The sequence below is a fragment of the Pygoscelis adeliae genome, unplaced genomic scaffold, assembly GCF_000699105.1.
Source record: "Pygoscelis adeliae isolate BGI_AS28 unplaced genomic scaffold, ASM69910v1 Scaffold483, whole genome shotgun sequence".
Classification (NCBI taxonomy): Eukaryota; Metazoa; Chordata; class Aves; order Sphenisciformes; family Spheniscidae; genus Pygoscelis; species Pygoscelis adeliae.
This window is the reverse complement of record NW_008824379.1, coordinates 1,145,186-1,161,517: the sequence shown is the minus strand read 5'-3', so window position 1 is coordinate 1,161,517 and position 16,332 is coordinate 1,145,186. Positions and strand designations below refer to the sequence as shown.

Genomic DNA, 16,332 nt, shown 5'->3' with positions numbered 1-16,332 from the left:
TGCTGAACCTGATTACCTGGGGCAAGGGCCGATCACCCTGTCGAAGTGAATCAAGCAGCCCTTACGCTTGCAAAGGCCACAGAGGTGCTTTCTGCTCTCTTAGCCCCCTGAAAACTGCCTCTTCCCTATTGCAACACACGAGGCTAAATCCAGACCTGCCTTTCTGGTGGCCCCATTTAAAGGCTTGATGGCCCATTTAGAAAAGGTGAAGATATTCTGCACTTAGGAAAAATAACGTTGATGTCCAAATTCTGTGATTATGAAAGGCCCTAAAATAATAAGCTTGTCACCCTGGGCTTGGTGCCCCACCGTGTAACCCAAAGCTGGCTGATGACAGCCTCCCTTGTCCCCCATCGCTGTGCTCCCACTGATGCCAACCCACCCAGCAGGGCCAGCATAGGTAAGGAGCCAGTGTTTCTAGTGCTGCATCACCTTGGCCAGGATTAGAGAGGCCGGTGACCTCTCTGGGCCCCTCTGCCCTGCTGTCAGAGCTGAGCCAGTGGGGAAAACTGGAGCAAATGCATCCAGTCACGACTGCAGCCACAGGAGGCAGCTGGCTAGACACAGCCCTGCAAATGCTCAAATAAATGTGCAACCTCTCAGCCTCAGGAGGGCTGTTCCTCTGAGTAAAGTTCATAGCGTCACTGGAGTGCAAATCAAAGGGGCTACAGACAGCCTCGTCTGACCTTCTCAGTGTCTCGGGGCTTTGTGTGTGATGTGTGGAGCCCAGGCGCTTCTGCTCGGCTAGGACACCTCCTGCAGAAAGGCAGCCAGGTAGGATTTAAAGTCACGAAGAGATGGAGATGCCACTGTTCCTCCTGTAGCTTGGGCTCTGGCTGGTCTGCAGCTTTTCCTTTGAGGTTATCTGGTTGCTGCTTTCAGCGACTGCTGCCCCTGATTCTTCTTCTGCTTCTCTGTCCCTGCAGAGAGACCACCTCCACACCTGGTTTAGCATTTTACTCCTTATACCCATTCAGGTTTTTCAGCTCCGTGTTCAAGCTCCCCCATGCAGTCTTCCTCTCTGACAAGTCAAGACGAACATGCTCTTCCATAGCTTCCCTGTTTGGCATATAACAACAAAAAAAGTGATGCTGCAGGTTTTTAAGGCAGGCTGTTCATTTAATAATAAATAGAATGGTGAGAATAGTCTGGGCTAGAGGCACTGACAAAGAAGAAAGCTCTCTTACCAGGATTTATTCTTCCTTCCTAGGGCTGTGAAGTTCTCAGCCAAGCTGATGGGACAGGCCATGGCCAAGAGGGTCAAAGCGACCATCCTGTACGCCACTGAAACAGGGAAGTCGCAGGTCTATGCAAAAACTCTGTGTGAAATCTTCAAGCACGCTTTCGATGCCAAGGTATTGTACTAGCTCCCAGCCCCTGCAAGATTATGTGTGCATCTGCGTGGCCCAAGGAAATACATGGCTGTTGGAAAATGCATGGCTCCAACGCATGTGGAGCTTCCCAGCTGCCAAGGGTCTTCAGAAGCTCCCAGGATGTGACCTTGTGGGTCTTGACTGAAGCCTGCACGTGACTAGCATTTCCAGCTAATGCTCCTGCAGGCATTGTGGCATACATTTGTCTTCTGCCTCGCAGGTGGTAGCCCCATGGTTTGTCCATGTCCCTTGAGGCTCTTGTTCCCATTCTCCCTGTGTGGAGATCTCGGCCAGTGCACTGGCATGGAGTCAGTAAGGAGACGCTGCTCCCATCCCCAGGTGGACTGGGGTCCATCCCAGGAGACTGCCTGGTGGTAGAGCTCCCCACTGAGGGCCTCTTGCTAACATCTCTGTTGCTCCCAGGTGATGTCCATGGACGAGTATGACATTGTGCACCTAGAGCATGAAACCATGGTCCTGGTGGTCACAAGCACATTTGGCAACGGAGACCCACCTGAGAATGGAGAGGTAGGACAGAGCGCAGGGACACGGGCAGAAGAGAGATGGTGGGGAACAGGGAAGAGTGTCCTCTTTTTGCTCAGCCTGAGCTGGAATGGCCCAAAACAGGTCCAGGTTCTGTGTGATACCTGGTGCTGTGCCTACCTGCCTCCAGCCTGCTCTGAAATAGGGTTATCTACTTATTCCCTGCCGTGAGACAAGTAACTAATATGTTGCTAAATTCATCCTGTACGACTGATGTCAGTGCCACACAAAAGGTGCCAGCCCCTTGGCTGGGGAGCCACAACCTCCTCCAGCCCTGTACGACCGCGCTGCAGGCTGCTGGGAACAGCAAGCGGAGAGCAGAGCCGCAGTCCAGGCTTTGGTCACGGCTTCGTTTCCGGCAGACACCGGCAAAACTGATGGCCTTTTTTTATTTCTTCTCTGTAGAAATTTGGCTGTGCATTAATGGAGATGAAGAATCCCAACTCCAACCTGGAGGAGAGGAAGTAAGAGCACCCCAAAACCCTCCCTTCCCACTCACAAGCCCAGCAAGCAGGCAGCCCCGCAGCTGGGACAGCCTGCTTCTCTGCTTTCCTCCTCTCGGAAGGGAGTGTGAAATCCTCACGCAGGTTTCAAGTTTGCAAAGGTCCAAGGGATGGGACCTGCCTGGAGAACCAGGGGATGGAGCGGGTGGAGGTCCCAGGGAGGACAAAAGCACTGAGTCAGGCATGCCTGTGGGCTCCAGCTTGTAATTCCCTGGGCTGGCATTTTAGAGCTTCTCTCTTCAGCTGTAAGAGGCGGGCATCTACAAAAAAACCCAAATAAAAGCTGCAATTCCCCCCAAATCATCAAATCTGAGAGCTGGGGCTTTCCAGGAGACAGCAAAATATTAAGACTTGGAGGTAGAAAGGAGTTTCCAGGTGGGGGAGGACTTGAGAACCAAATTTAACTTCTTGTATCATGTGAAAATATTTCTCGGGAAAATAAGAGCTGTTATAAATACTGGCTGTGATGTTTGTAACAGTGAGTCTGGAAATGGTACCTTGGAGACAGGGTTTGGGGTTTTAGAAAATCCCCCATCAGTGGAAGATGAGCCTTGAGCACCGTGTTGCATGTCCCAGAGGCTGGGAAGTGAGGGCAGCAGGCAAAGTGTTAATCATTTGGGGCCTCCTCTTATTTTAGCTATTAAGTACAATATATTTTGCTTATTTGGGACACCGCTCTGCTCTGGAGTCTCTCCTGAGTTAACACAGCGATGCTCGCAACTGGCAAAAGGCTGCTCCTTAATTAAGGCAGAATTAGCACTGGCCAGTGACGCAGTGCAACTTAACCGCCCCGACTTTCTGCTTGAGCAGCGCAGAGCAGTGCCAGTGGGGCTGCAGAGGGGTGACGAACACCGCCGCGCAGGGCAGGGCAGGGACCAATTTGTACCTCTCCGCTGCTGGCGACGCAGCAGCCCTGAAGTGGTCTCCTTGCTGTGCAGCCAACTAACCTGATGGATCCCCGCAGGGCTCGCGAGCCGAAAACCCCTTAGGTTTCTAATGGCCTCGTGCCTTAATGGGGACCGCTGACAAAACGGGCCGTGCAGGCTGCCCTGGAGGTGTCTGGATGGAGAAGGGCCATTTTGCACGTGGTTCTTACCCCAAGGATCTTCGCTTTTTGGGGCTGGGTTGGTGCAACATGGGGTTGGGTGCAGAGGTGCCACCCGTGGCAAGCCAGGCAGATTTGAGGAGGACAAAAGCACCTGAGCTCGGTGCTGGCTGTCCCAGTCACCTCTAAATGTAATTTAAGGGACTGGCAGGAGTTTCTAAGAGCCAGGACAGCCTGTGGCTTTGTTACCTGACAGCAAAAGTGGTCAGAGTGCTGGAAACGGTGACCTGCGAGGACAGATCAAAAGGGTGAGAGCTATTTTATCTGGAGAAGAGGAGACAGAAATGCAGTGCGGTAGCAGACTTCACATACGGAAAAGGTGACTGCAGAGGCGGAGGGAATAAATTACTCCCCATGGCCCCCCCCGGGACAGGCCAAGAGGTCATGGCTCTGTATGGTAGGAAGAGGTGCTGACGTTAAGCATGAAAAAAAACTTCTGCAATGAGAAAAGACGGCCTGGAGGAGACCATCTGGGGAAGAAGGGCAGCATCAGCCTGGCGTCTGTAGGAAAGGGCTGGACAGAGCAGCTCCTGCCCATGCACGCCATGGACTCCCAGCTCCATGTCCACCAGGGGATGCTGAGGGTGGCTGAGCCTGCAGGGTGGGGATCGTGGCCTCTCTAAGCCACAGTGTCTCGAGGAACCTGCCAGGGCCCTGCGGCCCACAGCCCAGGGGTTTTGCTATGGTTGTATATTTGGTTCCTTCTGTCTCACAGCAAGGGTTTTCCAAGGATTTTCAGAGGCATTCATAAGCCATTCCTATTTAAGGACCCACTGTTCAAATGCAGCCCATCCTTCAACAGCCGTCCCCTGCCACAAAGACCTATTCATTTCAGCAAAAGCTGCTGGTGCCCCGGCCCCGGCCCCAGCGCCCAAGTGGGAACGTGGGCTTCATGCCCATCTAAACTAGGTGGGCTGTGCTGCCCTGCCTTCACCACGTAACCCAGGGTGAGGACATGGCCCAGGGAGAGTGGAGAAAGAAGTGGGTCCGTCCAGATGGAGTGAAGCAGAATAGCATGAGAGGTCTGGGCAGAAAGGAGGAGGCTCCGGAGCAGAGGTGGAGCACAGGGGTCTACGACCCTGGCAGTTATTTTGCTCAGGGGTTGTCTCCTCTGCATGGTGTGCTGGGTGCAGTAAGTCTTCTGTGACTCATCCACACACTACTGCTTCATTGCTCTGGCAGTATATTTAGAAACTCTTGAGTAGAGCAATTTTTGAAGATGGTTTAATTCAGAAATACTTTTGCTGTTGTCAGATTTTTTTCTCCGCTCCCCTTCCCCCTCCTCATCCCCTCTTCTCTCACTCCTTTTTTTTTCTTACTTCCTATGAATGAGAAACCCTTCAGAATATCTGTTCAGACATATACCCGACCTTGTGTGCAACCAGGGAAGGACAGGTAAAGCCAAAGGTCCTGTCAGCTCTGCACCGCTGGGGAAAATATGGTGGCCAACACCTGGGTCAACCCACTGGGAGGTGGTGACTGGAGGACCCCATGGAGCAGACCAGGTCCAGCTAGGGGGATGCAACATATGGGCTGCTATGGCTTACCCCCGGGAGGGAGCACATTTCTCTGCTCTAGCCACTGATCATGGTGCCGGCTCATGAAATCTTGAGTCCTGAGCTTGAGCCTCATCTCGTTTGGTCTCCTCCACAACCCGGTCCCCTCTGAGCACACAGCCTGGTGGGAACCACACGCACCTTTATAATCACTGTAATACTTGATGTTGTTGCTGTTCGCAGGAGCTACAAGGTCCGTTTCAACAGCGTCTCCTCTTACTCGGATGCACGGAAATCCTCAAGCGATGGCCCTGACTCCAGGGACAACTTTGAAAGCACAGGGCCCCTGGCCAACGTCAGGTAAATAGGATGGGGTGGGAGGCAGCAATTTCTTGGGACAGAGCTGGAGCTGGTGCTGCACAGAGACTCTTTCTCCTATCGCAACTCTTACCTAACACATGATGTATTTTTGCAACGTGCAGATCCCTCCACACTCCCCCATGCTGATGTTGGCCGTGGTGGTGCAGGAGGGGGAGACATCAGTGTCCCTCCCAGCTCAGTAGCCACAGCTGTGTCATGTTTCTGCAGGTTCTCCGTGTTTGGGCTGGGGTCGCGTGCTTACCCCCATTTCTGCGCCTTTGCCCGGGCGGTGGACACTCTCCTGGAGGAACTGGGTGGAGAGCGGATCCTCCGCATGGGAGAAGGGGATGAGCTCTGTGGCCAAGAGGAGTCCTTCAGGACCTGGGCCAAGAAGGTCTTCAAGGTAACCTGCTTCCCTTGTGCTCCAGGGAGGAGCAGGGGGTAGAAAGGACACAGGGACAGAGCAAAGCTGCTGGTTAGAGCTGGATCGAAACCCAGCCTCTCCTTCCCTACACCGGGACACCCGTCCATCACCCTGGCCCACAGTAAAGAGGTTCTCCATATTTTGGTGGAGCTGACACTCTGGTTTGTGATGACTGCCAAAGGGTGAGCGCTCTGTTGAATTCCTGTGTTATCCGAGATGCCTGGGGGAGGAGGGCAGCACGAGATATGCCCATGGCCACCAGTATAGCCCTACACCATTGGGGTGTGTATGTGTACGTCCTCCATGTGTTGGCTGAGGTGGGTGGGACAAGGGGGATCGTGGGGCTCAGTCGGAAAGCCCAGAGGCAGCAGGGAGATGCCTGAGAGCCTTGTGCGTGCTGCAGGCAGCGTGCGACGTGTTCTGCGTGGGGGATGACGTCAACATCGAGAAAGCAAACAACTCCCTCATCAGCAATGACCGGAGCTGGAAGAGGAGCAAGTTTCGCCTGACCTATGTGGCTGAAGCCCCAGAACTCACACAAGGTACAAAGACGGGGTCATCCCAGAGGGCTCTACGCATGGGGCAGGTGGAGGAGAAGACATAGTGAGCTCAAGTGGGGGCAAAGGGGCCAAATTTCCTTACTTATTCTGTGTTAAATTCCCAGCATTTCAGTCTTGCCTTTCCCCTCCATCACATGCCCAAAGGGCAGTTTGTGATGGTCTCAGGCCCCTCTGGCTGGTCTGTGTCTGTATCTGTTACAGAGATGTTGGGATATGATGTGATCTCCCTCCTCCTGACCTCATTTTTTGAAGCAAAGAGCTGGAAACCTGGGAGCTTTCCAAGCTCGCTTTGTCCAAATGCCACTCCGCTGAGCGTTGCGGTGCAATGGCAGGTCCAGCCCACCGACACCTGGCCCCTCAGCATGGCTCCTGCAGCTGATGATCTGCCGCACTGGCTTAGCTCTTCCTAAATTCAGGCTCTTTGCTACCAGCCAGGTGGTACTGGCAGCGAGAGGTGCATGCCTGCACATGAGGGCACGTCCCCGTGCCTCATGCGGGTGGTTTCGGCGTCCTCCTCAGTCAATAACAAAAGGGACATGTGTTTGGTTCCCCCTGGAGGTTTCTGATCCCCCAGGCTCACTGAAGCTTTGCAGGAGATGGGGGCAGGAGGGTGGTTGAGCCCATGGTCCGCATGCTGTGGCTGACCTCGGCCAGCTCCAGTCCAAAGGGCTGAACCCACAGCGGTGGCCGACAGCCCTGCAAAAGCCAGAAGCTCTCTGCCTTGGCCACGCTCTGCTGTGTTGCTTCACTGACTCTTCTCCTCTGCAGGACTGTACAGCATCCACAAAAAACGCGTCTATGCAGCTCGGCTTATCACACGCCAGAACCTGCAGAGCCCAAAGTCCAGGTAGGAGATGCAGCTGCCCCGAGACCTGTGGGAGCTGAATGCACTCGTGGTGCACCCAAGCATCCATGCACACCGCGCTGCAAATACCCCTTGACCCATGAATGTCCCATGGATACCATCTTTGTGCAAACCATCACCAAGGCTGGGAGCCACGTTAACCCAGTGAAGGGTGTTTCCTGCCTTCTTATACAGTGAAACCTCTGCCGCTACATAAATTAACCTGCTGCCTGTAGGACGAGAAGATGGGTGGCCGCACTTGTGGAGTGGCAGGGTGCATGCAAAGAAAGGATAAAACTGCTGAAGCAAGAGGTTAAACTGGTTTTCCCTTTTAAAAAGTCTCTGAGAGTGAGTCAGCGGCGAGGGGAGGTGGACACTGCAGTGTCGTTTCTAGCTCTCTGCTGTGTCTTTAGTGACGTGCTCAGCGGGACACCAGAACTTGACATGTCACCGCTGCCCATCACACCCAGCATCTCTTGAGGCCAGAGCTCAGCGACTCCCTGAAGGACTCCCCCAAAACACATCCTGCTTTTTCTCCTTTCCCTGTAGTCGCTTGACAATTTTCCTGCGGCTCCACACCAACGGACACCAGGAACTGCAATACCTGCCCGGGGACCACTTGGGTGTGTTTCCAGGGAACCACGAAGACTTGGTCAATACCCTGATCGACAGGCTTGAAGATGCCCCTCCAGCCAACCAGCTCGTAAAGGTGGAGCTCCTGGAGGAGAGGAACACAGCTCTAGGTAACCAGGGCCACCTCTACGTAGAGGTGGCCTCTCTCCTCCTCACTCGTCCCTTGTAGTGGTTCTTGTAGCTCCTTGGGGAGGTAGGTGGCCCCCAGGAGAAATCATTTCCCATCTCACTGGTACATTTGCCTGGATTGGGAGCACCTCCTTCAACCTTCCTCTGCCCAGAGCCATGTGCATTTGGGGTGCAGAGCAAGGGTTTGAAGGGTGAGCAGGGCCCTGGGGAGAAGATGTTTCCTCGTTCTTCAGAAAAATTAAAGGCGTTCATATTCTCATGGAAAGAGCAATGTCTAGGACTGGAAAGAAGAGTTAAGGGATCTTGATGGACCATCCCAACCCTGTATTTCAGGGATAAGTCTGATACCCTACCACCATGCACAGTGTAACAGGAGATGGAAAACAGTACTAACTCAGAGTGACCGAGGCTGAAGGTGGTGGAGTATCATCAGACTCATATTTGTGCTCATTGTAGAGCATCTCACTTGTAGCGTGAGGATATCTCATTGACTCTTCTTTCCAGCTCTTCATCATTCACTGTCTCAGAGCTGATAAGGGAGAATGAAAGCAAGGATTTGTCCACCTTGGCTCTTATGCTCAGCTGATCCCATGGTTGTGCTGAATTCCCTCCTGGCAGGTGTCATCAGTAACTGGACAGATGAGAACCGTGTCCCACCATGCACCATCTTCCAGGCTTTTAAGTACTATTTGGACATCACCACCCCTCCCACACCCCTGCTGCTGCAGCAGTTTGCTTTGTTGGCCACCAGTGACAAGGAGAAGAAACGTCTGCAGGTCCTTAGCAAGGTAAAGCCACAGACCCCAAGCCACAAGTTCCTCAAGGCCCTGGGGACAACCACAACCCCAGGGCATTTTCATCCCACACTGGGTTAGGCTGTCTCTACGCATGACAGCAGCCCTCCTCCTGCCTGCCTTCACTGCCACCCAGCCCAGCTTTGCCATAGGCCCGGTGGGATATTGGTAGAGGCACCTGAGATCGATGCTGCAGTGCCCGCCTCCCTCCCTCCCCCCCTCTTTCCCGAAATGCAGGGCTTGCAGGAGTACGAGGAATGGAAGTGGTCCAAGAACCCCACCATCGTGGAGGTGCTGGAGGAGTTCCCCTCAGTGCAGATGCCCTCCACGCTGCTGCTCACACAGCTCCCCCTCCTCCAACCACGCTACTACTCCATCAGTTCCTCCCCAGAGATGTACCCAGGCGAGGTCCACCTCACCGTGGCAGTGGTCTCCTATCGCACGAGAGGTACCATGCTCATACAGGGGTCAGCGGAGACAGGCTTGGTGTGGAAAGCAGGGAAAAAGCATTAGCACGTGGGCAACACCACAAGGTCTTTGGCAGAGAGATGTTATTTTAAAGCCCTTCTACCTGCTGCAGTGACTAGATTCCTTCAACCCATGACACTGCTGTCCCATGTTATGGGGAATGGCCATCCATCAAAGGGCAGCGTATTGCAGAGATGCCAGATCTGGGTCAGGTACCAGCAACAGACCAGCCACGGTGGCTCCAAGCTCCACGTGGGATCATTTGTTTGCCCACACCGAAGTCCACATTGCCACAACTAACCAGATTTCTGTACCTGTGCAAGCACTGACGTGTCCCAAGCAGCCCTGGTCATGGGGTAGATGGACACAGCCCCGTCACCCCTGCAGCAGGCAGGCCACAGGGGAAGACACTGGCCGTTCATCTGGGGCTGCCATGGAGCACTTATGTCTGGAAGCACTACAGCATGATCCTGCTTCTGCCAAAAAGGACCAAAGAGAAGTTGGGTGCTTCCTAAATATTGTGGAGGTCCAACTATCCCAGGGCTGGGTCCTGGGTGAACTTGGGTAACTCCACAGAGGGATCCAAGTGCCAAGTTCGTGGGGGGTGGATGCGGAGATAGTAAAGGTTTCAGTGAGGTGTTCATGTGGAAAGTAGCAGGGAGGGTTTCAGAAAGGAAAGCAACTGGAGTAGTTGGCTGGCGTGTCAAGTACAGACCTCCTTTTCTCCCCTCCTAGATGGAGAAGGACCAATCCACCACGGAGTCTGTTCCTCTTGGCTCAATCGGATACAGACTGATGAAGTAGTACCCTGTTTTGTAAGAGGGTAAGTGGTCCACACAAGGCAAGGGGTGAAAAAGATGGGGTGAGCCCCCTTGCAGGATGAGCTCTTTGCCCTCAATTCTTCTTTGCAAAGCACTAAGGGTGCAGAGAAAACAGGGCTGGATTTGTGAGCAAATGGGTCCCTCTCGGGAGCAGTTCTGCGCTAAAATGTCACTTTCCGGGATTTCACCTTGTTTTCTACCCCTCCCTCTATGGGTGGTGTCGCCGCTTGCCATGGGCAGAGGCGAGGGAGGGAGCATCCTGCTTGGGTTTAACTGGTGTCTTCGATGTGTGCAGTGCGCCCGGGTTCCACCTGCCCCAGGATCCCCAGGTGCCCTGCATCCTCATCGGCCCCGGCACCGGCATCGCCCCTTTCCGGAGCTTCTGGCAGCAGCGGCTTTTTGAAATCCAGCACAAAGGTGGGTCGATGCTTATTCCTCCTGTTTCTCATCTCAGGAGAAACCTGGGCTGGTGGTGCGGGGATGGGGGGTCCAGTCTCCTGCCCGGGCTGTCCCAGCCAGAGGCAAAGGGCTTCTTGAAGCAGCGGCTGACCCAAGTGCAGGCTTGAAGGTCAGCCCAAACTCCCAAAACAAACTCCATGAAAACCCACCTGTAAAACTTTGCAAGTTTTTATGGCATAACAGTAGTGCTGGAGTTGGGTTTTTTTAAAGAGCATTTAATGCAAATTTATGTAAAATATGCATTTTCCACTGATCATTTAGACCATTTAGGAAAAAAAACGTTTAATTTCTCCCCAAAATCTGGCACAAGCGCCCCTGCCATGTGATCCCAGGCCATGTGCTGGCTCAGGCAGTGCATTACATCCTCCTTGCTGGTTTTTCCTCCCTCCCAGTTTGGCCAGGAAAAGCTCCTGGCAGTCTCACGCTGGGTGCTGGGGCTGCTGCCAGATCTGCAGGACGGTGGCTTGCAGAAAGCAGGTATCGGTGGTCCCCAGGCTAACTGCTTCCCCTGTCTCTTCTCCAGGTCTGAAGCCTTGTCCTATGGTCCTGGTATTTGGCTGCCGGCAGTCCAGGATCGACCACATTTACAAAGAGGAGACGCTCTTTGCCAAAACCCAAGGTGTCTTCAGAGAGCTGTACACAGCCTACTCCCGGGAACCGGACAAACCAAAGGTGCGTGGCAGGCACTGCTCCAGTCCTGGTGTGCAGCCCTGGGCGACCATGGCCAGCCGGCACGGTGTGGAGATGCTGGTTCCTTGGCACAGCCGCAGCGTCTCATGCCCTGGGGCGCTCTGGTTGCATAAGCGTGCAGGATCGTGCCCTTTCCAGTGCAGCCCCGTTCCCAGGGCACATCGCCAACCTTGAGCCAGCCTGCATGCGTGCCCACATTGCCCACGCTTTGCCCTGGAGGGCTGCAGCCATCCTCACCAGGTGGGAGCAGATGAGGAGGGGAAAGGCACGTCTTCCCAAGCAGGTGGGCAAGGAGGGATATCACCCGGTGGGGTGGCCCAGAGCCAGCACAAACATCTGGTTTAAATCCCCACCGCCACCTGAGCAGGCCTGGCAATAAGATATATGGTGAAGGTGTGAAAATGCAAGAGCAAAATGATGCTTTGCTGCCTTCCCTGTCTCTTTTCTATCGTTGTGGGTGCTGCAAGGTGCAGGCAATGCTCCCCCAAAGAGGCGGTTGCTTTGCATCGCTGCCTCGAAGGCAGCTGCTGCACACAAAGCTGGCTGGGCCGTGCAGGTGGATAGGGCTCAGAAGCTGTAGTTAATCTCACTCAGCTCCCACCTCCTCCTCCTCCCTCAGAAATACGTGCAGGACGTGTTACAGGAGCAGCTGGCCCAAACTGTGTTCAAAGCACTGAAGGAGCAGGGAGGCCACATCTACGTCTGCGGGGATGTCACCATGGCTGGGGACGTCCTCAAGACCATTCAGCGCATCGTGAGGCAGCAGGGCCAGCTGTCAGTGGAGGAGGCAGGCACTTTCATCAGCAAGCTGCGGGTGAGTAGCGTCTGCACCACGAGACACCACGCGAGCTCCTGCCACGGGCGCTGCACCTGGTGCCTCCTCCTGCAGAATGGGCAGCACCAAGGAGACGGGCGCTGGCGGGGGGATTGCAGCTCCCACCCATGCTGCCTGCACCCAGGCAAGGTCAGGAGCATGATTTTCCAAAGCTTTGGGTGCGCAGTGGAAGTCACCTCGCTTTGCAGGAGCTCTGCTCCAGGCTGCAGCCGCCTCAGCCCAGGCGGGGCTTGTTCACCTTGCTAAGTCCCTGCTGTGCCTCCATCACTGCAGCAATCTAACAGGGCAGTTTGTGGGTCCCCCTCCCCAAATCTCCTCTGTCTGTGTGGCTGGCTGGGCAAACACATTAGTGCAGACGTTGCAGCTGAAGCATAAATGAACTCAGTTTGGGATGCAGGCCCAAGGGCGGGTGCTCGAATGGCTCTGCTTCTGCCCAGGAGGATAACTCAGCCCGATTCCTATGGGACTACCCCTTCTGAACCATGTACCCACACTCCATCCAGGAGCCGAGGGAGCCCAGAGCCACGTTTTTAGCCGGTTTGCAAGCAAAAGCTCTCGTACGTGGGCTGGCCTCGGGCTACTTGTCCCCCAGATGGTCAGGCAGTCCCTGGGTTGCCAGAAGTTGAGGAGGTCTAATGCACCGAGCAGCTCCACCACTGCCCCACAGTGTGACCTTGGGAAGGTCATTTCACCTCCCTGCTTGTTCCTGCCCCTCTGCCCTGCCTGTCCCACCAGCTCTTGTGACAGGCCCCAGAACATTTGCTGTGTATTTGGTACCTGCCCACAACACGAGGGCTTTCTGGTGCTGCAGCAACACCAACTGTTTGTAAATACTCTCTTTTTTCCCACTGCCCCTCTCCCATCCTCTGTTTCAGGATGACAGCCGGTACCATGAGGATATTTTTGGAGTCACCCTGCGTACGTACGAAGTGACTAACCGCCTTAGATCTGAGTCTATTGCATTCATTGAGGAGAGCAAAAAAGATACGGATGAGTGAGTTGACATGTTTATTTTAACCCCTGCAGTTGTCTCCCAAGTGTGTGGGCTGTGGGATGGGGAAGGGAGCTTTAACTTTTGCACATGTGTGGGCTGCCTTACAGCAGAGGCTGAGAAAAGGCATTTGATTTTTGCACTGGAAGCAGAGGCTGCTGTCTGGCAGTCTCTCTGAAATAGCTGTCACCTCGCTAGGACAAATCCCCCCTGGCCTTCCTGGGTTATTGCACCCGCCATACCGACGTGCTCAGGCCTGACAAACCCATCCAAATGGTGATGCAAAGCAAAAGAGTCCTACGCGCTGCCTGCCTCTTCTCCCCTGCAAGTGAGCCAGCCGGTGATGGGCTGGAAGGTCTGCAGGACCCATGGCGAGGGGTGGCTCTCCCCAGCTCCAGTGCTGGCTGTGGGGGTCCTGGCTGGCTCCAGGGGTGCAGGTAGCAGGTACCCGCGGCGGGAGAGGTCTCCAGGCTGCTGCATGCCTGCTTAGGAAAGATCTAGAGACTTTTCTTTCCACCGTTGTAAAAACAGCCAAAAGAAGGAAAAAAACTTGACATTTGCTGTATTTGTTTCTGTTCTACCACGTCCTGCCATTTGCTCAGCTCTGTCGTGGTGGGATTTTCCCTGGCTGAGCAGAAGGATTATTTAGGATAAAGGATGGGCGGCTGCAGGGATCTTGCTCCTTGTCCTGGCCCTTGGCAGCCTGGGGTGCAATCCCCTCCCTGCACTCCTGGCTGTGCCATGTAGTGCCCGGCTGACCCGGAGCGAGTTTCCCAACATCCCTGAGGTTTGGTAGGAATTTTTCTCCAACACAGCACATACTCTGGGGTCTGCACTGTATACAGAGTGCCTCAGTTTCCCATCTTTAGGTAGGGATAAGGGTTACCTACCTGCCCACCTCACCCAGCTGCAAAGGGCTCTGTAAATTCCTGTCTCCAACGTGGTCCCCTGGGAAGTCCTTAGTCCTAGACGCTCCTCACCGCTCCTTCTAAGGCCAGCCTTTCTCCCCTTTCCCTTGCAGGGTTTTCTGCTCCTAACTGGACCCTTCGCCCCAAGGGGATGCCAAACCAGTCCCAGCACCTGCTGTCCCCTCCAGCCGGAGGGCACCGGGTTTTGTATTTCACGGACACGGTGGCTCTTTTTCCGCGGGGAACTGCCCATGGAAAGTGCTCTGTCTCTCGTCCTGTTGTTGTGTCCTGATGATGATGATGATGATGATGATTTTTATTTCCTTTTCTTCCTCTTTCTCTTGCTCTTGTCCTGTGGCCGTTTCTTTTCACCCCCTTTCCCTGGATTTCCCCACTGAAGTACGATGGCTTTATAATCTGCAGTGGCTCTTAACAGAACTTCACATTTGTCCTTCTTCTCATGAGGGCATTTTGCAGCTGCATGAAATCACCACCTTCGTGATCACCCGCGTTTTTGGTGTTTTGGGGGAGAGCAGAGGTGGCAGGGGCTGGGCAATGGGTAGGTCTTGTTGCTTGACCGGAGCTGGGGGTTGTTTCCCCCAGGATCCCCCTTTCCCCAGCTCAGTGCTTGGCTGAATCCTTGCATTTTCTTGGCTTTCCTTTGGACATGTACAGACCTGGGCACATGCCCGAGGCTGGGGGCAGATGATGTGCAATGCCCTCATGCCTATGAACTTTGTTCATCCCCAAGCAGCCTGGGTACAAATGTCTCTGTTCTGATCCGAAGGGTAGGATGTCTCTGATTCACGTGTCATGATTTCTCCTAAATGGACTCTGCACTATGTTTGCCTCCTTCTCTGCTCCTTGTTCCCCATGAGCCTCTCCTTTTGCTCAGTCCACACTTCTGCTGGCATGAAAGTCCTCCCACAGAGGAGCAAGCACCAAACACACAGGCTGATGTTTATGCTAGAGAAAAACTCACGGCAATGACTGCTGCTTGGCCAGGCTGCCCTCTGGAAGGCTTTACAGGAGATATGTGATCTGCAGCCATGATGCTGGTGGGACAGATTCAGGGACCGGCTGCATCCCAGAGCTTTGCATGCTGTGAATGTGTGAACCCTCTCCCAGGTGAGACTGGAAAGCCATGAGGATGGGAGAGAAGCGGCTCCAACCCCGGCTGCAAGAGGCACCTCTTGGTAACAAAACTTATTTGGAAGGCAGTACTTGGACAGTTACAGAGGCTCCTGGTCCTTGGTGAGGATGTGCCAACCAAGGACTCTTGAAAGCCCAGAGAGCATCAGCTCCACCTTAGCACAGTCTCGTGAGCCATTCTAGGACAGCAGCCCCCAGCCACTTCCACACCTTCGGGAGCAGAAAGTGCCAGCACGGAGCGACCTGCCTGCCAAAAGAAATACATGTGGCATCTCGGTGGCAAGCCAGTCCCCTCTGTAGGCTCTGCGCCACCTGCCAGCGGCACGAGCTGTCTCTGCCGGGACATCTCATGTGAGAAGGGAGGTGAGATCAGCTGCAAAGATGCTGCGTGATTCTGGGCTCTGACATGCTCACACCTCAGCCCTGCTGCAAAAATCTGGCCCCAAAAGCAATCTGTTAACACAATCACAGAAAGGTATCAGTCCCTTTAACAGAGAAAAGCTGTCTGCAAGGTAAAGCATCCATGACCTTGCGTGTCCTTCCTCCTTCTCCTCCCTTCCTCACCCGAAGAAGGTTTGTCGTCCCTCACTGCCAGGACGGGGACAGCAGGGTACGGCTGCAGCTCTTGCTGGAGGCAGGGATACGGGGTTGACATTTTGAGCTGGTAGATGCTGATCCTTTCCTCCTGCCCCTGCTCTGCTGAACTGTGCACTGATGCTTGTATGGAGCAAAGCACCTGCACCGGCAACAGCACAGGGTTTATCCAGGAGCTGCAACGGTGAGCTTGCTTTCAGAGGGCTAAGCTTAGCTGCCCTAAGCCAAAGTAGGAACAAAAACAGCTGCAGGAGGTTTGCTGCTCTCCCAGTCCATGTACAAGCTGCGCTGGCTCCCCTGGCCCCAGGCTGTGCAGTTATCCCCACCCTCAGCCAGGACCTCCTGCCCGTTCCTGCTGCTTGGCTGGCCACGTCTCCGTGTGCTGTGACCATCTTCTGCAACTTTGACTCCTTGAATGCTTGAAGCAGCTCCAGCCCAAAATCCAGGAGCAAAAGGCCTCCAGGCACTGGGTGAATTTGAGATCCAGGCCTCAGTTTTGCTGGTCCCAGCAGAGCATCTAGCGTGGCGTACAATGCGAATGAATGCTGCCACGGTGTGGCCAGAGCCGAGCTCGCTGGGCTGGCAGGGTGGCCGGAGAAGGGTTTGGAGCCAGGTGCAAGGCCAGGTTTGTGTCACTGCCTGGGGACTTT

General features: G+C 54.4%; 1 protein-coding gene across 1 annotated transcript in view; it reads left to right on the top strand.

The window, feature by feature from the left end:
- Positions 1 to 13,035, top strand: part of NOS1 (nitric oxide synthase 1 (neuronal)) — a 39,570-nt gene extending 26,535 nt beyond the window's left edge. The window contains exons 14-28 of the mRNA XM_009320209.1: positions 1,211 to 1,355; positions 1,797 to 1,901; positions 2,322 to 2,380; positions 5,264 to 5,380; positions 5,609 to 5,783; positions 6,208 to 6,346; positions 7,133 to 7,211; positions 7,758 to 7,951; positions 8,589 to 8,758; positions 9,002 to 9,212; positions 9,968 to 10,055; positions 10,349 to 10,470; positions 11,036 to 11,184; positions 11,822 to 12,016; positions 12,913 to 13,035. Coding sequence (XP_009318484.1) covers positions 1,211 to 1,355; positions 1,797 to 1,901; positions 2,322 to 2,380; positions 5,264 to 5,380; positions 5,609 to 5,783; positions 6,208 to 6,346; positions 7,133 to 7,211; positions 7,758 to 7,951; positions 8,589 to 8,758; positions 9,002 to 9,212; positions 9,968 to 10,055; positions 10,349 to 10,470; positions 11,036 to 11,184; positions 11,822 to 12,016; positions 12,913 to 13,035 — 2,071 coding nt within the window. The remainder of the gene's footprint in view (positions 1 to 1,210; positions 1,356 to 1,796; positions 1,902 to 2,321; positions 2,381 to 5,263; positions 5,381 to 5,608; positions 5,784 to 6,207; positions 6,347 to 7,132; positions 7,212 to 7,757; positions 7,952 to 8,588; positions 8,759 to 9,001; positions 9,213 to 9,967; positions 10,056 to 10,348; positions 10,471 to 11,035; positions 11,185 to 11,821; positions 12,017 to 12,912) is intronic.
- Positions 13,036 to 16,332: the final 3,297 nt, after the last annotated feature.